At 38.1% G+C, this 25,701-nt stretch overlaps 1 protein-coding gene across 1 annotated transcript; it reads left to right on the top strand.

Moving 5' to 3' along the window:
- Nucleotides 1-11: 11 nt before the first annotated feature.
- galt (galactose-1-phosphate uridylyltransferase) lies at nucleotides 12-25,701 on the top strand. Its single transcript, XM_056404481.1, has 11 exons — nucleotides 12-148; nucleotides 1,182-1,351; nucleotides 1,536-1,611; nucleotides 2,018-2,066; nucleotides 3,256-3,385; nucleotides 4,282-4,338; nucleotides 9,640-9,762; nucleotides 15,945-16,077; nucleotides 17,652-17,735; nucleotides 22,919-23,073; nucleotides 24,869-25,701. The coding sequence occupies exons 1-11, from the start codon at nucleotides 115-117 to the stop codon at nucleotides 24,959-24,961; spliced, it is 1,104 nt and encodes a 367-aa protein (XP_056260456.1). The 5' UTR covers nucleotides 12-114; the 3' UTR covers nucleotides 24,962-25,701.

Raw genomic sequence — 25,701 nt, 5'->3', positions numbered from 1 at the left:
CGTGACGATAAAGCATTTTGGACCTGCGCCGATGCGACTCTCTCGTTGCATGGCTCTAGTAATAGCTACCTAAAGTTCAGAAAGAGCTAACACAGAGGTAACAACACGGCCGAAATGAGCGGAAAAGAAGTCAGTTTTGATCCTAAAGGTATGGAGTTTTATCACCAAAGTTGAGGAGGCGTAGCTGCAGCAGATACTGTTAACGTTTGTGCAAAGCTAGTAATTCCAAACTCCATTTAAAGTCTGGCAGTTTTACTTTACCTTGCTGAACTTCAAAATACACACGAACAGACAATTTGCAAATAAGTAGGATACACTGTTGAACTCTGCTCGGATTCATTACTCTACCGAGCATTTCCATCGATATTGGCAGCCTCTAGAATTACTATTCCATTACCCTACATTAAAACGTATCACACTTGTAACCAAATGATTAAAAATGAACAATATTGCAAACCAAAGTGAGGCTTCGTGGAATTTTTACCAGCCAAATTTACTGGTAGGTCAAAGCAATTCATAAAATGTCTTCAGCTATATTTTACAATGAGGTAGATTTGTTTGATACTAGAGCAACGGTAAAATTTGCATATTTTTCAACCGAATTTGGTCTCGTTGAGTTTCCATGTAAAAGAGATTGTATATTTTTGGGTAGGCTTCCTGAAATCAGTATGTTTTGTGATGTCAACTCAGTGTGCCCACTGACACAATGTAATGATAAAGCTAATTTGTCAGGCTGCACTGACAGGTTGCACTGTTGATTGCTTTACATTAGTACACAGCCAGCTGTGCAGCCTCGTGACTTGAGTTCCTGTTGCTTACTACAATGAATCCTGAAGAATCTACAGGCACTTAACCCATTTGTTCCTGAATACGTTTGGATGTGTTGCTTATGTGTAACAAGGAGTATATTATTCTTTTTGACATTGGATAGACTAAGTGATTTATTATTTTGTAAAATATGATTTTTAAAATGATATGTTAATAGATAATTGAAATAATAATTAATTGAAGCCATGCTTGGCATCATTCAACAAGACACATAAGTAATTCCATCTAGCTGTACAAGCACTACAAATAGCATGATTAGGTCGGTTTTTGGATATCAAAAGAACCAGCACTCTCTGTAAGCATGTATGTTTAATTGAATTGCCTTGTCTTATTGCATGTATCATATACCTCAGAACATCAGCACCTGCGTTATAACCCTCTGCGGGACAGCTGGGTCCTGGTGTCGGCCCACCGCATGAAGAGACCCTGGGCAGGTCAGGTAGAAAAACCTCCTGAGGAGCACATTCCCAGATATGACCCCCGCAATCCACTCTGTCCTGGCAACACACGTGCAAATGGAGAGGTAAGTCGATGTAATAAATGAGCAGATGTGAACTGTTACACTGGGAATGACAGTTAGTTTAGTAATGGTTAGCTACCAAACAACATATGTTGCCTTATTAATGGTATTCAATTTGGACAACGCAATAAATGTTGAATTTCAATCCCCTTTTTGTCTGTTTATCTGTCTGTCTCCATCCCTCCAGGTAAATCCAGACTATGACAGTACTTTTGTTTTTGGAAATGATTTCCCTGCTCTTCAGCCAGATGCTCCGGATCCAGGTGAGTGCAATTTCTGATACTGTAAAAGTACTAATAACAAGTCATTACTTCTCGTAATGGAAAATAAACGACTACTTGCTATATTTATATAAGAATCAAACCCAATTTTTGTTTGCATAGTCCATACTTCCACTTCACTACACATTGACTTCTTTGCTTGCTGCGTTTATATATGTGATTATTCTGTTTTTGTTATTTAGCATGCATGTGTAGAGCATTTTTCTGCTTAAATTGAATAATTTGAGGAGTATTTTGTTTATATTTTGGCACAAAATATTTTATTTTGAGATAACTTCAAGCCCAATAAACTGCTCAGTCAAAATTACAAAGCAAATAAAGTGTTGAAAGTACACAGTCACACATTATTACTTTTTGAAACAACTCACATTTCCTGTTTCTTCCTCAGGTCCGACTCAGCACCCATTGTTCCAGTCTAAAGCTGCCAGGGGTGTCTGGTAAGAGCAAAGCACGATGTCAAAGACAGACATACTGTACAGTACTTGAACAGTTCATGTGAATTCTCTCGTTCTCGTTGTATAAAAAGTTTGTGCGTCATTTATTGAAACATGATGAGGGACTGACAATGAAGGGTAATTACAACTTCAAACATCAAACAACAGATATGTTTGATGTTGTGCCTGATCCTTTACCAATAAATACAATACCAATAATACAATCGTTTTAATGACACATATAGTTAAGAAATGTACAGTGAATATATAATATGACATGTAATATGACATAATATAAATTAGTATATTAGGTTAGAATTTATTAAGGGATGTATCTTAATGAATGATACTTTTAATAATTTTTTCATAAATTCATATTTATGACTAATTAAATCTGAACTGATGAGTGCAATCAGGGCACTCACATGATGAGGCAACTTTCATTACTTGTTGCGGTTGGCATCATCATAATCACCTCTTTGGTGAAGCTCACTTTGTTAATCAACACACTGCGTGCCACTTGTTTAATGGATGTCTTGATGCAAAACAAAATGACAAACACACAGTAATACATACATTAAGATGTGTGTTTCCAATGTGCCACCAGCAGATGGGGGTGTTTCACACTAATAAAAACTGCAGAAAGATGTTTACGATGACATAGATTTCAGTGCAGTGATATTTACCTCAGAAGCTGTATATTGGTAAGCAGGGAATAAGAGCTTTACCTGTGGTCAGATTTTGCATATCTTTATTCCTGGGAGTATGCTGTAAGTAAGTCATGAACGTGAAATGTTTCGAACCAGCCTTCTGATCTACAATACTACAATTGTGATGCACAATACACAGTAGCGTGACACGCACAGCAGAGAGCTGAGTAGCTTAAAACCATTGCAAATTCTCAGCCTGTTGTGTAGATATTTTTTTCTTTAAAGACACACAACTGAATAATATATTTGAACTGAATGGAATCAGTGTACATCAAGGAAAACCCAAGAAAGACAAAACATTTATTACTCATGACTAGCAGAACAATCACAGGAGCGACAACAAAAACATTTTTAACAACACTTTAACATCAATAATAAAATAAATACAACTTCCTCAAGTTTCAGAGTACTGCAGCACCTGTTACCTGCCTAATGTGTACATGCTTTCTGCTGCTTTTCTCTCTGTCTTATGTGTTTTACAGTAAGGTCATGTGCTTCCATCCCTGGTCTGACGTCACCCTCCCTCTCATGAAAATAGAAGAGGTTGTTAAGGTGATTGACAAGTGGACGGAGCTTGTTGCAGAGCTTGGCACTACCTATCCCTGGGTTCAGGTATGTGCTACACACACACATTCCTAATCACATTCACACACACATTCCTAATCACATTATGCACATTATGATTTAATTTTTCCCAGGGCTGGATACTTGTAAAATTGTATGACGTAAACTTTTCACCCTGTGCTCCAGCGTCACTGATCATCCAGTTTTCTGCGCTTTCCAATTTTTCATTTTAATACCTCTCTTATTGGATTAGTTGAAACTTTAATGATGCCTCTGGGCAGACTCGCAAATTCAAACTGTAGCAGCAGAGAGAGAAGGATATGGATAAGATAAGATGTCAAAGTTTATACAGCTAGCATTGAAACGTTTCTTATATCGCATGCAGAGAATATGACAGCAAATGAAGATACTGCATTTTGCTGGTCGATTTAGAGGTTAATGGCTGATGTACATCTCCATGTACATTAATAGGTGTATGCACACTGAAGCTAGCTCAGTGTGTTGGATATCCTCATGTGCCATTACTGTGAGAAGACACAACCTACAGCCATAAAATTACAGTTTGAGGAATAATTAACAAATTGTTGCACTATAGTTGCTGAGTTTAAAAATATCCAAGGCTGAATGTCCAAAGGGTTTCATCCATTTTCTTTTGTGTTTTATTAAAGAGACAATTTAACCGAAGGATTGTATTATGCAAATTGATCAAATAGTCAATCACAGATCACTAGCCTATATATTCCAGCACAGTCTACACAGTAATTCAACCAGTGTGTGCTTTGTAAAGGATTGACATTTTTAGATCATATTTACAGGTCAACCTAGGATAAAAAGGTTTTCTCTAACTCATATTCTAAACCAGGGGATCAGTAAAATGTCATACTTGCAAAGGATGAAAGGAACTAAAGTCAGGACTAAGTTGCCCTCTTATTTTCTGTTTTCAGATATTTGAGAATAAAGGAGCCATGATGGGTTGTTCAAATCCACATCCTCACTGTCAGGTAGGAAATTCACGTACACATGCAAGCTGTTCTTTTGACTTCTACATATGCGCAAACACATCACCCCTTTTTTTTGCTACATTATTCCAACCTTGTCTGGATTTTGAGTGATTTCAGCTCCACCTGTTAAAATATGTTTGTACTTTTGCACAATACAATCTGACTTTGGTCCAATTTGCACATCTGGCTTTTCAGATTCAGTGTGACAATGACGTTGACATGTGTTAAAAAGTTTTTGAGCCAGGCGTGTCTCAACATAGAAGCTGTTAATTGACTCTTCGTTAAAATCATCAGTGAATGTGTGTTTATGTTATTTCCTCCTTTATTGCTTTTTATAGACAGTCACACCTATATCACTGCTCAGGCATTTTCTTGTCTTTTCGTGTTTGTCCATTCGGTAAGGTGATTCAAGCAAGACTGACAACTCGGAAAGACAGAGACGTTTCTTGTTAGACTATTACTTCACAGTGTGATGCTGAGAAACAGCACAATCAGGAGGGAGAACGACAAAAATAGAAGGATGGTTAGTTGAGGCAGACAAAGTGATATATTGAATTTCCAATATTGTCAGAATAATATGTTATCCAAGCAAATAAAGATGACTTTTTGGCCACAGATGCCACTCTGAATGAGGCTATTATACCAAATTTAACTGTATTTATGATCAGAATATTACTGACTGAGCAAAATGTAAACAAATTTCATTGTGATTGAGATGGAAAAATATGTTAAACAGATGAAAACCACTTTCAGACCTTTTGAGAATATAGTCTCATTCATGCTGAGGACAGTACTCAAACAAGAGCTGATGGTTTTTATTGAGTGCTTTTTGAAAATGTTTAAAGGAATAGTTTGAGATTTTTGGAAATAAGCTTTTGCGCTCTTTCGCTGACGGTTACATAAGAAGATCTATACCATATTTCTCATATTTGTCCCGTAAATATGAAGCTGTAACCAGCAGCTGGTTAGCTTAGCGCAACATAAAGACTGAAAGCAGGGGCAAATAGCTAAGATAATGCCTATCAAAGCTCACTAATTATTCACTGCCGTCCACACTGCTGCTTTTAATATCAAACAGAAAAGATGTTCCTAATGACAGTTGTGTAGCACATTACAAAAACATAATGGATATTTGAAATGGAAAAGTTACAAAAGTTTAATGTCATTTTGATGAGGAGCTCATTGAAGGAGTTATTGTAACTTAACAGCTGCTGTTACACAGTACAGCAGCTGACTGCATTTAGTCGCTGATGTCCCTCTTTTCTGGTTAATCTATGACATTTCAAATCCAGGGAAACCTCAGGCTTTTGGGGTAAAATAAATAACTGACTCTCTACAGACAGACAGATAGAGCAAAAAAAATCCAAGTAGGCTTTTGTTTCCAAGTTTTCTGAGACTGTGATATAGAAATGAACAGCAGAGGGCAGTATGTGACCTCAGAATAACACTATCAAAATCTGCCATCACAGATCTTTTTCCTTGCCAAGGGCTGTTATTTATTTGTTTCTTCAGAAAGTTGCTTCAACACGTTCAATTTCATGTTTTTGATGGTTTAAAAGCCCAAAAATATATATTTTCAGGTGCTGTCAAAGTCTTGTGAACTTGTATAAGTGTTACCAGATCAAAGAATATCTGTGTTGTTTTCGTGTGGTCCAGTATAAAAGAACTCAAAATCAAACCTGGATCCGGCCTTTGATGGAGCTTTTTAAAAGTTTTAGCGGTTTTGTTTCTTATTTCCTGCAGTCCAGATTTCCCTTTCTTACAACATCAAAGTCCAAGAGAGGAGTAGTGTTAATATGTGCCTGTCTGTGAGTACAGCCAGGCAAACCCTCCAGGCCAAAACGTATGAAGCATAGATCTAAAACTTTGAAGAATAACGAACAGAAAATGTTAATCATGTTCTGGAGGCAGTGTTGCTTCTGATAACTTTGGTCTCAGAGGAATGGAGCTGTATGTATTTTCATGTAAGTGAAGGAGGGAAACTTATGCCTCTGGAATAGAAATATCCTTTTTTTTAATATAAGCAGCCCAAAGTATATACAGTATTAATTCTGTGAAGTGCAGAGAATGTGTTTGAAAACATTTGCCTCTCAGGAGCAGACGGTTATCGAGTTCATACTTACACCCTAACTACGTATTTCACTGTTGAAGAGCACTTGGATGCTGAATTTAAAAGCGGAGATGGTGTCATAATAGCTGTTAAGAGTAATACTTGTCATTTTCAGAAGTTCTCTCTGATAGGAATAGAGTGTATTATCTTTACTTCTTTCTACTTTTCTCTGTGAATCAGCAGTCTGCTGCTGGAAAGGAGATAGATCTGTGTATACAAAAAAACAGGTGTTCAAATAGACCCAGAGCTACAGATGTTGGCAGGCGTGCAGATACTATTAAAAATGCGTGGAGGCTTGCAGATGTAGAATATTGACGCATATTCACACAGTTCACACAGTGTTTGTATCTTTGTCTTTCCAGGATCATGATTATAAACATGGCACAGCCTTTAGCCAATATTCAAAAGCCATTAATATTAACATTACGCTAATCTGATTGTTTACTGTCATTGCAGCAATTGTGTACAGAATCTTACCAAGGCTTAGGGCAAAACTGCCAGGAAACATTACTAATTCCCAGCTTTTTTTCAACAATTATCTGATTGCAGTTGCTTTACTACATACTACGTATTATTCATGAATCTAAACAGAGGAGGATACAGCTGCATTATATGACACGTGCCCCTGAGGCAAGGCCAGCAGGACACTTATAAACTGCCTCAAAATAAAAAAATGATGAAGGTGCTAATCATCAAGAGGACCCTTGTTACATTCCCCATGGAGTTAATGCGGCTTATTTTTCCCTTTTCCTTTTATAGCAGCCTATGACAGTGGGATTCCTGCACTGCATTCTGGGTGAGAAGAGGAGTGTTTAATCAGAAAACAATTTGCCATGCAGCCTGAAGCAGTGCTGCTCAAAGCAGCAGAGAATGCCTCTGATTATTACTCTGTTCATGATGCGATGGAATGTAATAATTGGAAAAACTACTCTTGGTGGCACAAATATGTTCCTTTCAGTAAAACTATACTGTAAAAGGCCTAGAATCTCTCTAGAAATCAAAACAAAGCAGTTTCCAGCAATTCCTAACCTGGACAACTTGCACAAATTATGACAAGGAACCCATCTGTAGGCCACATACACACATTTATACTCCTCAGTGCAGCCATCACTAATCAATATTTTGGTGAAGGTCTGATGCTCAGAGCATGAATATACATTGCATAATTTCATACTCTGGGCGCCACTTTTGACAAACCAATATGTAAACACCCCAGTCATTTGGCAGTCTTTGCCTGTTTTTACGTCCATTAAAATGCCATAAAGTGCAAAATAAATTATTTTGATGCCTGTCGTGATTTTCACTGTAGACCATAAAAAGCGTTCTGAAATGCCGTAGAAGTGCATTATGAAGCTAATTTTGCAGCCTAAAAGTGTTTACTCCAAAACATGATTTAAAATGGGCTGCAGTGCTGTTTGTCGAGGTGAGTGACACAGATGAATGGTTTCCACAAATTAAATGACCTACAGTATCTGTCTGTTTTTTGGCATCAAACGTTTATTGTTTCAGGGATGTTTACTTCCTCAGTCACAGTTAATACCATTGTCTCATGTTGTGTGAATAGTGTGTGGTACAGAATGCCAGTTGGTGGCTGATGAGAGCAAAGATTGAACAATGTGTTTGTTACTGAACTTGTAAATCTTTTTTTTTTTTTTTTTTTTTTTGAGATGTTATTAACCACAATCAGGAAGCTGATTTTGTCAGTGCGTGTGTGTTTCTGTCTCTATGGGCACGTTAAATATCGCTCCGACATTTACAGTTTGTTAACTGTAGCTGAATCAGTTGTTGTGTTGGTTTAATAATCAGTTTCACACTGATTGCTACAGCTATAATTTGGTGTGACTTTAATGTTGTGCACAACAGAATTATTGAGAGTATTTGTTTTTGTAATAGTAAATGGGATCAACACCCTTTTTTAAAGTGTTTTACTTTGTATCTGGTAGAGATGTGACTGAGGGGAGAAAGTGGCAGACGTACAGTACATTAAGGGATTTACTGAGTAAATGAATCAGAGAACTGCTGGATAGAGTGAGGACAGTGGACAGACAGAGTGTGTTCACTAGTATCCATGTTATGATCGGGTTTTTGGAGTTTCCTGCTTATGTTTTGCACATGTGTACATATCCCAATTTTAAAAAACTGGATACACTACCTCGAGAACTTGATATGGTTAGAAATCAAGACGCGGCTGCAATCGCATGATCAGAAACCTGGATACTGTTATGATCATGTAAACAGGGATTTGAATAACCAGGTTTTTCATGATCCATTTAAACCCCATATTCCAAGTATGATCAAAAATAGGATACTCATGCAGACGTAAATGCACAATAGACATGCATTGATAAATAAATTCAGAGTATGCATCTACAGTGAGTTTTATTTTAATCCAAGAGCTACTATATGCTTAAAGCCCTGAAAACTGAAGTCTGAATAACATTTAATATTCATAAGTAAATAATACTCAAAAAACGAAGCTGCTTCCTAATGGTTAGATTTGATTGACACTTGCATGACAACATAAGCACACAGCCCCAAAAACCTAATCAAATGTTGGTAGTTGTGATTTATATACAGAAGCACATAACCTCACCTTTTTTCAGCAGAGACTCGCCTTCACTTCAGACCAGTGAGCTGAGCACTTGGCAAAACACAAAATACAGAAAATGTCTCGTGAAATCAGCACAACTGTTCCAAGTTTGACAGATGATTTGTGTTCATCTACTGTAGGACCCTACACATATTTTCAAGGCCATTTATGCTTGTACATGAAACCAAGCTGATGTTGTTCACTGTGATGAATTACCCATCTCAATTACATTTTAGTGTCTGCAGGTTGATTTTCACAGTGTACTGAAATAAATGAAAGTGGTGGCTGCAGTAGAAAACCCATTTATCAATCTAAAAAGCCTGAAAGAGAAAAATAAAAGTGAGTTTTGTAACCAAGAAATCTCAGCATCTGTGAAATATTTATTTGAGTGCTGTTGTTATATAACCCCATCAAATCACAGGTATAATGTGACCATTTGGAATCAGGGCGGTGGGAAAAAGTTGACAGGTTCCTTTAATTTTCTAAATAAAGTGCAGTATTACTGTACATAACTCTAACTTTATAGATAGTTTCTAGAGGTTTTTGTCATGTCTCATCATCAACTTCCTCCATCTTCCTCCTGTTCCCTGTGACATTATAGGTGTGGGCCAGCAACTTCCTGCCTAATGAGCCGGCTCTGTCAGACCGCTGTCAGAGAGCGTACTATCAGAAACATGGAGAGCCGCTGCTGCTGCAGTACGCCAAGCAAGAGGCTGAGAAAAAGGTACAGCAGATACACATATAAACACACCGGCAAATGATTCTTCAAAAGGAATTTTAATGATAGATTTTACCCTCAGAAAGTCGTAATTTACTTCTCTTCCAGTCTCATTAAGTCCAACTTGAGTTTGGGTTCACCTAAATACCTTTCAACAATCGCTTAGAGAAGGCAGTTTTCCCCCTTGTTGTGGGAGAAAACAGACAATTTGCAGCAATTAGGGTAATACAGTGAATAAACCTTAAGATACGCAACAAACCTGGGCCCAGATACAGTAAATGAATAATGGGTAATACGTAATTTAAAAGGTATGTATGAATAAATGAACTACTTAGTTTGAATTACCTCATTGAAATTTGGACTTGATGAACATGGGTAATATCAGTAATATAATCAGTGATAAAGGGAACATCAAATTCATTTTAGATAATTATATGTTCGTGGTTTATAATAAACATCAGAGGAATGTTTTCAAAAACAGTGGCATCATATTTTTCTCACTGTGATTGCCCTCATTGCCTCTCCCCACATCCATCTACTTCCACCCTTTCCTGCCATGTTTCCCACTCTTTCTCTTACTTCATCATTCTCTCTTTTTCCCATCAGCATCCTCTGCCTGTCTTTCAGTCAGTGAACCGTGTGATTGGACAGCAGAGATGCTAATTAGCATAATGCTGCAGCGTACATCTTCAACCTGCGTGAAGGAAAACCAACCCTGTGTGTGTGTGTGTGTGTGTGTTTGGGTGTTGGTGTGGGTGTGGGTGTTTTTTTGAGTGGTTCTCCAGTCATGTGTGTGGAGGTTCAATAACAGTAAAAAAAAAAAAAAGACAGGGTCTGAGCACATTTACCATGCTGGCAAATGTCTTATTAGTAAGCAGACATTTAGTGGAAACCATGAACTTTCTGCAGGAGAATTAAACTTGACAGAGCCATAAATTTTTTTTCTCTGTGCCTGAAGCTGTAAGAAGATGTCTTACTTATGCTACTTAATTATTTAATATACTTAATCTCAGGTTATATTCACAGCTAAAACCCCTTGTTGAAACTGGCTTCATGTGTGTTTATCCAGTGAGAAGCCAATAAAATGTGCTGCCAGTTTATCTTGTCCTAATGAGATTAACAGGAAGCACTTTGTAACCTTACTTTTTAGGTGACCTCTAAACCTCTAAATTGTCCTTGAGTTTAAGTAGTAATGAACAGATTTTTGTTATTGCGGTTATACAGCAATAACAAAAATTTTTTCAGTTTTTTTCACCAGGGCCGGAGGCATTGTGTTCCGTTCTCATGTCTGTATGGTAAATATGTAGCAAGAGCCAGCAGCTGTTAAGCTTAGCTCAGCATAAATACTGGAAATGGGGGGGTAAACGGCTAGCCTGGCATTGTCCAAAGGTAACAAAATCCACTTACAAACATGTTATATCTGTTTGTGGTTATCTTGGCCAGGATTGGAGACTCCAGTCTGTTTAATACAAGATGCAATCTGTTAATAATTAAGCTATAGAGGTGCTGGTACAGTGTTGTAGTCGAGCCACTAAAACTAGGAATAAAAGTCTGAGTCCACATCTCAAACTTCTGAGTCCGAAAGCAGTCAATGCTCAAGTTGAGTCCTTAAAATCAGGTTGGACTTGAGTCTTAGTCCTGGACTCGATTACTAAAACACTGTGCTGGTATGCAGATTTTCTAACCTTTTGACAGAGTCAGATTAGCAGTTGAGTGTTTCCACTCTCTATGTTAAGCTAAGCTAACTTGTGGCAGGCTGGAGCTTCATATTTACCGCACAGACATGAGAGTTTTATTGATATTTTTACCTAACCCTCAGCAAGAAAGCGAAGATAAGTTTTCCCCAAAATGCTGGACTGTTTCTTTAAAACACAGAGTTGGTATTGATCCACTCATCAGACATTGGTTAGGGTTATCAATGCATCAAACATCATCTCAATGTCATTTTACATTTGATATGCAGAGTTAAGCATTCATGTTGTTAGAAAATATAACCGTGATTTAAAAAAATGTATTGTAAGACCAAGGAATATCCCATTTCAGACGTTTGGACCAAATAAGACCTAGAACTTTCTACACACGAAGCTGAAATCCACTTGGGGACTATCTCAATAGGAGGGTTTTTCTACTTTTTCTCCTCCTGAGTTCAAGCTGATTCTTTGAGTGTCTAAAGAAAAAGTATTTCACTCCTCTTCAAGAATAGTTGGAGACAGAGAATGGGCTTGATTAGCAAGTATAAAATTAACCGAAAAGAGTTGAAGCACAAAGTAAGACAGAGGCAGAGGGGTAAGATGAAAAGGGAAGGAGAGAGAGCAAAAGAAGGAGACGAAGGGATGGAGAGAGACAAGTAAAGACGGAAACAGAGACACAAAGTCAGACAGAGAGAGAGAGAGAGAGAGAGAGAGAGAGAGAGAGAAAGAGAAAGAGAAAGAGATGTGGAGGTAAGAAGGAAAGGGAAATCAGAGAACCACTGATTCATTCAGGGAATGAGCTGATACCTGTTCTACAGGGAGTGTGTGTGTGTGTGCGTGCATGCGTGTGTGTGTGAGAGAGAATAGCATTAAGGTTTTGAGAAGAGCAGAGTAGACACTTAGAATCTCCTAGACAGCTGCTCATGGGGACTGACCTTTATAAAATCAGAGTGGGAGCAGAAGTGTGTGTCTGTTTGGAAGAATACCTTAAACTACTTGGTCCTGTCCTCCGTTAGTGCATTTGTGTGTGTGTGTGTGTGTGTGTGTGTGTGTGTGTGTGTGTGTGTGTGTGTGCGTGTGCGTGTGCGCGTGTGCTTGTATTTTTGCTCCTGTCTGTCTGACCCAAGGTTAGGACCGTAAATTGGCACACTGCAGTGTCTGGAGGAGTTCGGAATTGGGGTTCGGGCTCCCAGGTGACACACTTGACTTTGTAACAAAAACTTTCTAAAGCTAATTGAATGAAAAAACTGCAGGATTTGCCTCGTGTGAGGTGTGTGTTTTATGGACATCCAACACTTGCTTCCTCTCTCTCTGTTCACCCCACTCCTCCTCAATCTTTCCTCTCCATCCGTGTTCTCTCTTATTTATCTTTATTCTCCTCTATAATACTGTTAAAGGCAGAGGAGCACAAAGCTGAAACCTTCACCAGAATAAAAATCGTAAAATCTTTGTCTTTAAGTAAAAATAATGGATCCAATCAATAATGCATAACCACCTAAAATGTTGTTCACAGTGGTGTCACTAAATACTTTGCAGATACACATAATATTTATGCCTTTTCATCTCATTTTCCTTCCTCAAAATATCCTATTTGTTGAAAGGGAGGCATTAGTCAAAGTGTTATTGTACCAGGCACTAAGTAGAATTCTATACTGCAAGTGCAGTTCATTAAGAGAACTGAACACTTTGGGATTCTTTTAGATTACTCTCTGTTTTCCTCCACAGTTATTAAACAGCACAGCATTCCCTGTAGATTCCTTAATTATGCACTAATGCCTTGCTGGACAAGTTTGTTCAAACCTCTGGGAGATTATAGCCCTGGATGCTCTTACTCTTTCTGCTTTGTCTGATTACAGATGATCAGATTGTTTTACTATTTTTCATACTATTGACACAGCGCAAGAATATTAAATACAATTGTCTGACATACCATAAAAATGCAAGGTTAAGACAAAAATGTAATAAAATAAAAAATAAGAAAATCAGAGGAAAGAGTGAAAGAAAGAATGAGAGAAAAAAGTAGAGCCTTCTAAAACAAAATTCCTAGTCGCAGACACAATAGATATTTGTAAAACTAAAAGATTGTGTACAAAGGATGATCTGTTTTATATTTAAATGATGTGCAGGTATCCAGTCTAAGAAAGAGGAATTTGTTTTGACATCTTGACAGATAAAGCGGTGACTTATCATTCAACAGTACAATGCTTTGTAGACATAGTATGTAAAGCCAAATAACATCTTGAAAAATATGTGGAAATACGTGCCAGTGGATTTTTGGAACAACTCCAGTTCTGAGCCCAGCACCATGAGTGTTGGCAGAAGGATTCCCAGTATATACTTTCTGTTGGTTATACATGTAAATTTCACAAATTTTAGAGAGTTGTGATCCCAGGGATTAAATGGTGTGAGATGACAGTGGTAAATGCCTCTGGCCCTGCACACCAGCACAGGTGGTTTCAGTCATTGTGGCCAGTTATGTCTCTGTTCAGGTTGTGTTTGATTGAGCTGAAATGCTGATATTACATGATTTAAAGGGGCCATTTGTAAATTTTGCTATTGCTCCATAGCCAATGTTAGCATTAACAGTTCTTACCAGCCTAGAAGAAATGTTTTGATGTTTTGCATTAAACTTCATTCCTTTACTCACCAAGAGCTGTCTCCAGAGATGGAAAGCAACACCAATGTTAACTCTTGTCTCTATGATGTCTTTTCTTCTACTGAAGTTAGCACGCTAACCAGCTAGCGGCTCACTGTAGCCTCCAGTCTGATATAGTGCTGCTCAGAGGGCGTATTATAACCTCTTGTTTTATAAAGACAACAATGGTGAAGTTCTTGTCAAGCTACAATCAGCACCAACCGCTCTTGGCAAGAAATTATGTTTGGTGGGAGAGAAAACCTACGAATAGCCCCTTTAAGTAACTTGATTAACGGTCAGGACTGTGTGTTTTGTATGCTTGTTTTAGAGTTCCTCTCTCCAAAATGGCCAAAAAAAAAAAAAAATCAATTAATACAGTGCATCATATGCTCTAATTATAACTGATGGGAGTTGTGTTAGGAAATATATAATAACAGTTAAAAAAAAGTGCTAGGAGTGCTGCTTGGGTGTGGCTCTGGTGCTCTTCAGTGTGGGGATCTAAATCATTCTAGATTCTTGGCAAATTCTTGGACCTATCATGTTACAACTTCTCTGTCCATTCTGATCATGTGACTAATGCTACTTTATAAATGGAAGAGGCCAAAGGTGGCCATTTTATACTTGAAGGCCTAATGGCTGAAACGCAGGGATGTTTTTATTGTTATAATGAAGCCATGAGGAAATAAAGACTTTTTAATCACCACCCTCTTGAGTGCCTCCGATTTTGCCAAGAATCCAATATAATAACTATAATAACAGTTATTGTATGATATTATATGTTAAAATGTGCGCACACACACACACACACACACACACACACACACACACACACACACACACTCTAACATAGAGCTAATCTATTTCTAATGGATTGTAATACTAAGGTTAGGTCGTGTTTGTGCCTGCTCATCAGCTTGTTAAATCTCAGCTTCTGACACTTTCTGCATTTAAACAGTTTATGATAATTAGGCTTCTTGCTGCAAACAGCCAATCTCGACTGACCTGTATTATTACCATTTTAAACTCAGTGAAAACCTGATCAGTCAACCTTTGCTCTGTCTTTTTGATTCTGGGTCCATAAGCCAAAAGCAGTCTGCTCAAGTTAATTTGTACTGTCTTTCTTTATTTGTATATGCATGTCACTTCTAACATTAGGTGGGTAAATGTGAAGTACGGTTTGTTCATCAGCATGTTCAATCACCATTCATCTGTAAAACAGCTTACACTGTCGCACAGTAATTACGTGCAACGAACAGCTGACATATGCTGGATTGTATTGTCTATAGGATATCTGTCAGACAGAGCAAAGCTAAATAGAGAAGGATTGTAAAAAAGCAAAATGTGAAAAGGAGGAACAAAATCATGAAATGAGAAAGGTTGAGACAAGTCAAGCAGTAGCATATTGTGAGATCAGCTGTCCTCTGTAATCTACTGGTGGATAAATTGACTGTTAAAATGCTTCAACTGTTTTTGAAAAATTTAAATTCACAGAGGAGATGTGTTCAAGGAGCTCAACCAATTGAATGATGATTGGCATAGATGCCCAAGATTCAGGTTCACTGGCTCCCATTGATTTCAACAAGCTGGTGTGGTATATTGCCATATTAAAACAATTTTGCAAATTTTTTTTAAACCATACAATGTTTGAGATGAATTGAGTGAATCACACTGCTGCACCAAAGTATAAAGTTGGATTTTTATGTCATCTGCATTTTGAATGATGTTCGCTTCCTTCTGGAACAGATCCCAAAAGTTCTGGTTTCTTTTCAGCATTGTGTTTTAGACTTAGTTGGAAAGAATAAAATCTATAAACATGTGGTATTACTTCCCCTGACACTCAAAAACATTGTCATTCCTCTTAGGAGCGTGTGGTGGTGGAGAGTTCTCGTTGGCTGGCGGTGGTTCCATATTGGGCAACGTGGCCCTACCAGACGCTGCTGTTACCACGACGACATATCCTCAGACTCGGCGACCTGACAACAGATGAGAGGGAGGGTGAGTGTGTGTGGTTGTGCAAAGATACTGACCAAGTGAGTGACTAAGAGAAAAATAAGGCAATTTTGAGTTGTCTAAGGTGAGTCAGTAGCTCAGCGTGGAGGCTGCAGGTTTGGTTCCCGCTCAGGGCCCCTTGGGGAGGAGGAATCACTTTATTTTAGTTCATGGAGTGGTGCTTATAGTGTTTGATGATAGAAATTGAAAATGAATCCAGTCAGATCTAAAGACTAATGAAATTTAACATATATTTGTATCCCTGTCAGCCCTCCCAATTTTATAGAATTTATAAAACCATAAAAACGCACCTTGATAGTTAAATAAAATGATTATTTTGTTCAGTTCCCTCTTTTCCTACAGTATGGGGTTTAACTCACTCTGACAGATGTTGTTAGTCTCAGAAAATTAATTCTCTTAAAATTGAGACGATATAGTAAGATAACCCATTCTCCTTCAAGAACATACACCACTGCCTCTGCAAATTAACTACGGATTCACTTGGAAGACCTACTGTATGTTGACAGTTGAGACTGTTTAGCTGACTGATCTTGTGTAAAGTCAAGATGTGGAGCCTAAGGCACATAGAAAAGAAGCATCAGTGGGTTGGTGTCTTCTGAGACACAGCCCATCCGTACTATTTCACTCTAAACATGGGAAAGGCATCAGCTCCGAAAAACAAATCAAAATCAGCTCCTGTGGTCGGCAGATTCCAGAAAGGATGTTGTTTTTGTGGTCTGAACCAACTTATGATCCAGCACTTCAAGTCATTTCATACCGTGGATTCACAACTTGTGCCAGTAGTTTGCCTGCAGCCAGCAGAGCAGCAGGTTGATTTGTTGATGCTAGTGCCTGATGCCTAAAATGATGACTTAATTACCATTAAGAGTTTGCTCAATCAAGGAGGTATTTAACCGATTACGTGCAAAGTTGGCACAACAGTACTTATGTATCCCAGAGACACTCGTTCCTGTGGGTATTTTCAGTAGGTTTTCTACCATACACAAATCATCATGCATGGTTTCATGGACCATGACGCTTAATTGGGTTTGGGCATTTGTCAAATCATCAACACTTTGAGTAATTATTTGGTTTTTTTATTACATTTTATCTGCATTATTCAATTTTATTATTCTTTTTATTTATGACTGAAATAATGTACTACTATGTTAATTTAATTGATAATTCAAATAACTATGGTAGATCTGTCCAGGGTTTGTGTGTAACAGAGAAACTTGTGTGCGTGTTTATGTAACTACAGTATGCACATTGTTTTTTTTGGTCTGTCTGACTTTTTCATCATATATTCAGGTGTTTCTTTTATATTTCATTCCCCCTCAAGATGAATGAAAGTTTTATCTTCTTTTCAATTTCCTACTTTTCCAGCCGTATAGTCTTCGCTCAGTTTTCAGTTTCTGTTTTTCAGTTTTCACTCTTACATGGACTTTCTTCAGCTCCCCTTACTCAAGTCATTCATTATTAACAATACTCAATAACGAATATCATCTTGCTTCCTCCACTTTTGTATTGTTTTTTTTTTCTTTTCACTTTATCTCTTTCTGTCTCTCTCTCTTTGTCAGATCTGGCAGACATTATGAAGCGACTGCTGACCAAGTATGACAATCTGTTTGAAGTCTCTTTCCCCTACTCCATGGGCTGGCATGGTAAGACAAAAAGTGGGAGAGCAGGAGGGTTGAAAAAAAAAAAAAAGTTTTGGTTTAAATGTGGTAACCTGTTTAAAGTCTCGTCTGTAGAGTGACAGACGGAGTAAGGGACAGATGGGGGAAAAGATTAAAGATAATTTCAGTCTAAATACATGACAATCTGCGGATTGGTGGTGCATTGGAACCCAAGAGCACAGCTACAAACTGGGGGCTATTCACATATCAGGCCGGCTGTAAGCTAGTGCTCTTAGTCAATTTGATATGTGAATGAGCTTCGCTGACAGTTGTCTGGAGGCAGTGTGCTCTTCTGTGACCGTAATTTGCAAGAGTCTGTGATGAAATATGTGAAATCGAGTCTTTTCACAGTCAGGATTGTAAAATACTCCTAAACAGGAATGACAAGCGATAAAGAGGGAAGACATGCATTAAAATGTTGTCACACATCACCTGAAGTTTTTATGACAGCTCGACACCCTGCAGGTTTTTAATACTCTAAATACATTCCACCTCCACATCTTCATGTCAAGCAACAGAAAAGATGCCACCTCCCGCTTTTCTCTTTGCACCTCTTGTGTTCCTCGCTTTCCGTTGCCCATTCCCTCCCTCCATCTCATCACACTATTCCCTTTCTTTATCCTCTCTTTAACTCTGTTGCCATCCTTCCATCCTTTTCTCATTCCTTTTGTCCTTGAAGTCAATTTTCACTCTGTATTATGCTGGTAACAACATAAGATCAATATAATTTTACACACAGAGGGGTTCTCCTCTCATCTTCCACCATCGTTTTGTCTCATCAGTCAGCGTGCTCCAATCTTTTCTGTCCAATGTAATTTTATATTAGCTCACATCATGCACCAACATGGCATTAATATCGCATATGAATATTGATTGTCCAATGTCACAGTAAAGAACTCGTTCTCTACAGGTTAGAAAGCTCTGGCTGCATTAGCGTCATCTCTGCTGGAATAAACTGGCAAACAAGAAACTCTCAGCTTTAATGCCACTCTCTCATTACCCCTTCAGCCCACACTCAGACACATCAGAATACTTAATGTTGTGTCTCCTATAGAAAGCCAGAGTTCTCACAGGAAAAGAGCACTCATGGTGTAATTCAGTTAAAGTAGGATGGGGAGACAGGAAAGCTGCACAGCGTTCGTCTTTTCGATATTTAAATGAGAGAGTGGTCAAGGACTTTTAGAAAGCCTCACTGACTGAACAGGAACCTGTAAATAGTAACATTAAATTACATTTTATGTCATAACTTGAACTCTGAAAAAGGCTGTATTTAAACACTCTGAATACATGCATGCAGATTTTTTGCATATTGTCACCATTATAAAATCATTTTTGGCTCCATTACGTTTGCATCACAGCAAAACACCACAGGTCAGAGGAAATGTAGCCGTAATGAGACAGAGAGCAAGTGAATGAGCAAGCACACATGCAAAAACCCTGGATGCTTGTCACCTTTGCAACAGGCGCCAAATTACTTTTTCATTTTGACAGAACACGCAGAGTGATAAACACATTTGCATAGATCTCAGACAATAACATCCAAAATAAATCTATTTTGAAATAACTTGCATCACATCAGTCAAGATGTGGATGTGAACGTGAAGAGGCAATTTGCTCAGACACACACAAGGCTGTAAGCTTTAGACAGAAAGGTGTTTGACATCCAGGCAGCTGTCCCTCGTGTGAATCTAAAGCTCAGCACTGACATTTTCTGATAGTTACCTGCACTGAGACAGTGAGGGAAAAACCTTCATTTTTTCTTTTTTTTTTTTGTTGAGCGATGTCACAGAAACACCTTTTGGCCGGTTCAAAGTGGGATGAAGGTTCAGCAGAGTGTGGTGATGCGATGAGTGATTTGTGACAGAAAGGAGAGCGGTGTCATCATGGCTGAGTGGTCAGATTGATCCTTGCAGAGGCTGAAGGTTGCAGGTTCAATCCCGGCTGCAGCTGCATCCTGCCGAGTTGTTTTAGACAAAGGAAACCTCACTGCTGCGTGAGCTAGAGGAAAATTCAAGATAACATAAGTACATGCCTGTTTTTCTGACAGAATGGTTTTAACGATTTTCAAAAACAGGGACACTGATCTTTGGTAATGTTCTTTAGAACACATTTTTTTTTCTTCCTCTATTGTTTTGTCCCTTTTCTTACTTTCTCCAAATTAATATATATTTAATAATATACATATTTCTTTCACTTTTCATAAGTAGCCTCAGGCCAAAGCCATCCGCATATTGTCCGACTAATACGAACTCACCATGAGGTTGAAATAAATCTTGTTTAATTGAGTCCACGGCTCCACAGACAGAAAGTAACTCATCAAAATTTAAGATGTTGAAGAGAGACAATTTTCAAGCCATGATTATATCCTCTCATCTATTTCAGAGAATGAAGATCTGTATCTTTTTTGAACACACTATACCCGGGTATGACCTGCTGCTGTCAGTCTGTTGCTGCTTTTTTATGCTCAGAGCAAGGCAGCCCACATGAAAGATAGTTTATAAAAAGAGAGATGATACACTCTCTCCCAAACTGTAGTGCGGAGAAAAGGACAGAGGGCAGGAGAGGACACAGTCATCGACTCACTTTCTTCTTTTTATTTTATCAGATATCCAATCTTTGAAGCAAAATCTCAGTCTAGAGTTGCCTGTAGTGAAGCCTCCTGCAGATCTTGTGTTAAGTTTTGGCTTTAATCTGCTAGTCCATTTTATTTCATAGGTAGACATTAAACTCATAGGTCATGTAACAGCCATGTTTTCAAGGTTATAGGCAGGTATTCAGCAGGTTCATCTTATTTTTTAGTGGCAAACTAAATAGGTTATGGAGGAAAACATTGTAGTAAAAACACACACACACACACACACATATGCAAATTCAGACTAACAGTCTGCGGTAATGTCAAGACATTGCTCATATCACATCACCTTAACTGAGGTACGGTAATGTTACCTTGTCCAAAGTGAACTAACAAGCTTTGCCTGAGCTACAACTGCAACCTACTGGAAAGAAGTGCAAAGTGAGGTTTGCCCCCCAATCATTCTCTGTGTCAAAACACCTGCAGCTGCTATTTTCCGTCAAGAATCCGTCACACAGCTGTCAGCTTGAGACACGTTACCTCCCCCAGTTGAGTCTCTTTCAGCCACCTCAAGTGAAGCAGAGAGGAGGAGAGCGGTTTCAGAAATAAACTACACCACTACACCACTCTTCTGATGGATCAGTTAGTGTAATATGCCATCTGTAGTATGAATCAAAGCTAAAAATTCAAATTAAAATGGAATTACTTCCCACTATTGCAACAAATAACCCTAAATATCGACTGCCAAAACTGTTTCAAGATCCTCTGACTATGTGGAATTAAGGTTTTTTTTTTCCTTTTTTTTTGTAACATCTAGCAGTGGACCACTTTCTTAGTGTTTTTCCACTGCTGCACTACTTCCAACTGTTTTTTTTCAATTGCAAGAAGAACTTTCAACTCCCAAAATACTGGTGTTATTTTAAGATCATCAAGGGGGATTAAGTGAAACGAGACTTTGCTGTTGAGCACAAACACACACTACACACATACTGTACACACTGACCACATAATGAGCTGCTTTATCTCCCCATCTGTGTTTCGGCTTTATTTTAGCTCATTTAGAGGCAGCCGGCTTTTATTTAGGGCTAGGTTTATTAGTGGCAGAGTGGAGAGGGAGAAGTGGTTGGATGGTGTTGGAGTCACCTGGGAAATCATGGATTAGATAAAGCTACCTGCTTATTCCTTATTATGATTTGTCTCTGATTATTACACCAGTAACAACAGGTGGCCCCCTATCTAGGAATATCTGTAACTTTTATGTTAATTCTAAAATTATGCACACACTCATGCAGCCACACACTTGCAGCAGAACAAACACAAGGACGATTTAAAACTATGTAATTGTCTACTAATAGGAGCATCCATCTCTATCCATTCCTTATCTACACTCGTTAGTCTTTGCTTTGTTCTTCCTTTTTCTTTTGCCATCCATTAGTTTCCTTTATGTCTCCCTCCTGTCGCCCCTATCTGTGTCTGATCAGCCCCCATTGTCAGAAAGCCGACTCTAAAGGAAAAGCTCACAATACCTCCAGGGATCCATTTTTTACTTATTTTGTGTTTTTTTTTTTTTAAGACAGATATGTCACAGCAGTTTCTTCCTCCCTAATCACCTCATTACCTTCCACTAAGATCAGATAGCCAAACAGGCAGCAAAGGAGGTATTTAAATGAAAAATACAGTCAGAAATCACTGAAAATGTATCTTTGGAATTACTCTCTCGAGAGAGAGGATTTAGAGACTTTTGCAGTAATGCAATTTTTCATGCAGGATTTTGTGAAGTTACAAATGCAAATGGTGACAAAGGAAAAAACCTGAATAAAGAAGCAGAAAAACATGATGAAGGCAGATGCTTCCATACAGGGAAGAAGGGTGGGTTTCTGGATGGTTTGATGAATATGAAAATGATGTAAATCATCTGGGCCTCACAGTCACCAGATCTGAAACCATTTATTCTGCAGCATGAATGATATCATTTTTGCACTGCAGACATTAGTGTTGAACCCTATATAACGCATAATAAGGTGTCCTTGTAGACAAATATATAAGACCAGACATATGTGAGTCCAAGTCTTTTATTTTCTATATCAGAACACCTCAGACTGTTTTATTGTGCTTATACCTTTACCACTTAGCACAAGTATTCCTTTTTCCCAAGTTTTTTTTCAGTCAGTTTAACTCAAGTTTTGGTCTGTTTCACCTGTGAAACATAACTAGTTAGTTTGCACAAGGTTTTGTTGCTATAGCTGCCATTGTTGCCTACAGTTTTAGATACCTTACATACTGATTTTAGAACAGTTGTTCAGCTGAATGGTCACTGAACCCAAAACTGTCCTGATGTATGTGCAAACAATTTAAATTACTTTGAACAAAATGAAATTAATGTAATAATAAAATGTGTTTCATTTTATGGATTGCAAATCCATTTTTTTAAAATATTCTTGAAATGGATAATTAGGAACTGACAGAGTATCACACACATTAACAGTTAGGTTACATTAGATTAAGCTGCTAATCAAAGTCTCTGATTGACCTTTTCTCCATTTAGAGTAAAACTAGTCCTGTGTCTCCACTCAAATGTTTCCCCCTCTTTATCCAGGAGCCCCCACTGGTCCCTATTTAAAGGAAGACAACTCCCACTGGCAGCTGCATGCTCATTACTACCCTCCTCTGCTGCGCTCAGCTTCAGTTAAGAAGTTTATGGTCGGGTATGAGATGCTTGCTCTGGAGCAGAGAGACCTCACCCCTGAACAGGTGAGTAATATAATATATATGTACAATTCCACTGTTATATAGTAGTGAGGTTTGAGATACAAAGTTAGTATTATTGTTTTCATACAGAGACTATGAAGGAAAAGGCCATGCAAGTTTATTTATAAAGCACATTTCAGACAGAAGTGCTTGATGTAGACAAAAGCATTGGAATAACATTAAGAAATAAGAATAAAAAACAGAATAAAAGCAAATAAAACAGAATATAAAATATGAAACAAAATAATATAATAATATATAATAGTTGTAGTGCAGTTACAGTACAGTAATAAGTTAAAAGTTGCCCCAAAGGCAAACAAAGGAAATAAAAGTGGATTACAGAAACCAATCAACCAAAGGCCTTTCATTAAAATTTGAAAGTCAACATCAACAAGAAGTTGGTTCCATCTATGTGCATCATAGCAGCTAAAAGCAGCTCCACCCTGTTTGGTTCTGACTCGAGGTCCTGCCAGCTGACTGCTTCCTAAAGCTCTAAGAGCCCTATTCTGGATCAGAAATATATTTTGGCCCCAAATTGTTGACTGATTTTGGAACCGACAGCAGCACTTTAAAATCTGTTCTGTAGGTCACTAGGAGCAATTGTAAAGATTTAAGGATTTAACAGGAATGATGTGCTCACCTTTCCTGGTTCTTGTTGGAACTCTGAACTTATGAATGAGCTGGTTGTCTAATGGTCTTTTTCAGAAGATCATTACAATAGTCCACCTTGCTGGAGGTGAAGGCATGAACTAGTTTCTCTGGAGCTTGTGTAGACATGAGACGTCTAATCTTGCTCATTGTTTGAGATAATAAAATGCTCATTTAGTTATTGCCTTGATGTGGCTACTGAAGCTCAGATCAGAGTCAATTAAGACACCGAGATTTCTGTCTTGGGTGTTTGTCTTTATGGCTCTGGAAACAAGCTCTGTAATAACTTTAAAATAAATTGATTTCTGTCTTGTCTTTATTCAATTCAATGAAATTTAACCGCCCCTAGCCGTTTACTTGCCCTAAGCACTGATAGAGTGAGTCTAAGCGACCATCGTCGCCTGGTGAAAGAGCTACGTTGAATATAATCTGTGCTGCTGTGATAAGCAACGTCATTGTCATCTGTGATTTGACCCAATGTTACGGGATCATGTACAGGTTGAATAACAGTGGCTCAAGAATCGAACCCTGGGGGACCACACAAAAAAGAAGCTCAGTAGGCTTATTGAGAGACACAAAGTCAGGGTAGTAATATGTGGGGGACTAGTTAGCTTCTCAACAGTGGAAAACATGACACAAGGAATGTTGATATTCTTGTTGATGTTGTTAGAGAAAAGGCTCATCTGTAGCCCTGCAAATACGAAGCATCTCTTAATAGATCTCATAGTCATTCTCAAGATTAATTTTTCTCCATTTGCCCTCAGAGTTCCCTCATTCACTTTTCTCACTTGTGACAGCTGGGGTGTTTCTCCACGGTTCTTGCCACAGATGACTTTTCAGGTGCAATGGCGTCATTAATCTTCAGTCAAAATTATCAGACCTAATCGATGGAATCTGATGTGAAGCTTACTGACACACACATATGTAGCTTACATAAAAAGACAAATAGCAAAATAGAAATAGCAAACTGAGATATCAGAGAACACACACGGTCAGAGAGGCCTGCATCCCTTACAACGGGCCCATTAAAAAAAGTTGACCTTCTTCCAGCACACTAATTATGATTGTAAATCCAGGATTGCAGTGAATCGCTCTTTGTCTCTGCATTTGTCTTTACAGTTGTATAAAAGCTCAATGTTTGTATTTTTAGGCTGCTGAGAAGCTAAGAAGCCTACCAGAAGAGCACTATAAAACCAGAGGGAACCAGGAAAAGGGAGGAAGAAAAGATAAAGAAGACAAATGAAAATAGAAGTCAAAGTGAAACAACCTGTGTGATCGGTAGAAGAGAGGGGGAAATACACAAATGGGAACTCAGCTTTATTTTAATCACAGTATACGTTTTGGAAATGTGTTGTTGATGTATTGCTTTTGTTTTCGAAAAGAAAGACATGTGAAAGTGCCTATGCCAACACAGGGCTTAAACATATTCTTACTTGCACAGTGTACAATATATGTATATATTTTTAATACATTTCTGTGTACACAAAGCTGCTACTGGGCTCTTATGAAATGGGCCTCAAACAAAATGTGCTATGGACCCCCTCCTCTCTGTTTTTGGGCGATAATGAGAGAACGTTCTTCCTTTCTACCCCGCTGTCCCTTCTGTCGAATTTAAACAAACTTTGCTTGTGGTTTGGCTATGTTGCAAAGCTTTCAACCACAAAGCTTTTTCTTCCAACAACACAGTGAGTTATTTGTGATTCAAATGAAGGATTTTGTTTCTTGGGAATGTTTTTTTACATGGAAAACAATTCTTGAATATGTTAACTGTCAGCTTTCAGGCTCAATAGAGTGTGATTGTGTAATGCATAGTTTTTTTTTATAGAAAAGAACTGGTTAAACAGGCAGAAGAGGAGTATTATCCTGACATTTTACTTCATGCATTCTTATTAGGCACCTAACATCCATCCATTTGTTTGGTTTGAAATGTTTAAAACATATTGATAAGAAATTGTTGAGAATAAAATATAGAATGAAAGCTAT

The sequence above is a fragment of the Seriola aureovittata genome, chromosome 18 (genome assembly GCF_021018895.1).
Source record: "Seriola aureovittata isolate HTS-2021-v1 ecotype China chromosome 18, ASM2101889v1, whole genome shotgun sequence".
NCBI classification, from domain to species: Eukaryota; Metazoa; Chordata; class Actinopteri; order Carangiformes; family Carangidae; genus Seriola; species Seriola aureovittata.
This window is presented reverse-complemented; position numbering and strand designations above follow the sequence as displayed.

Coding starts and splice junctions, on each gene's coding strand:
- galt (XM_056404481.1), top strand. CDS start 115: ATGAGCGGAAAAGAAGTCAGTTTTGATCCTAAAG. Junction 2,067..3,255: donor AAAGCTGCCAGGGGTGTCTG/GTAAGAGCAAAG, acceptor TGTGTTTTACAG/TAAGGTCATGTGCTTCCATC. Junction 4,339..9,639: donor ATCCACATCCTCACTGTCAG/GTAGGAAATTCA, acceptor GTGACATTATAG/GTGTGGGCCAGCAACTTCCT.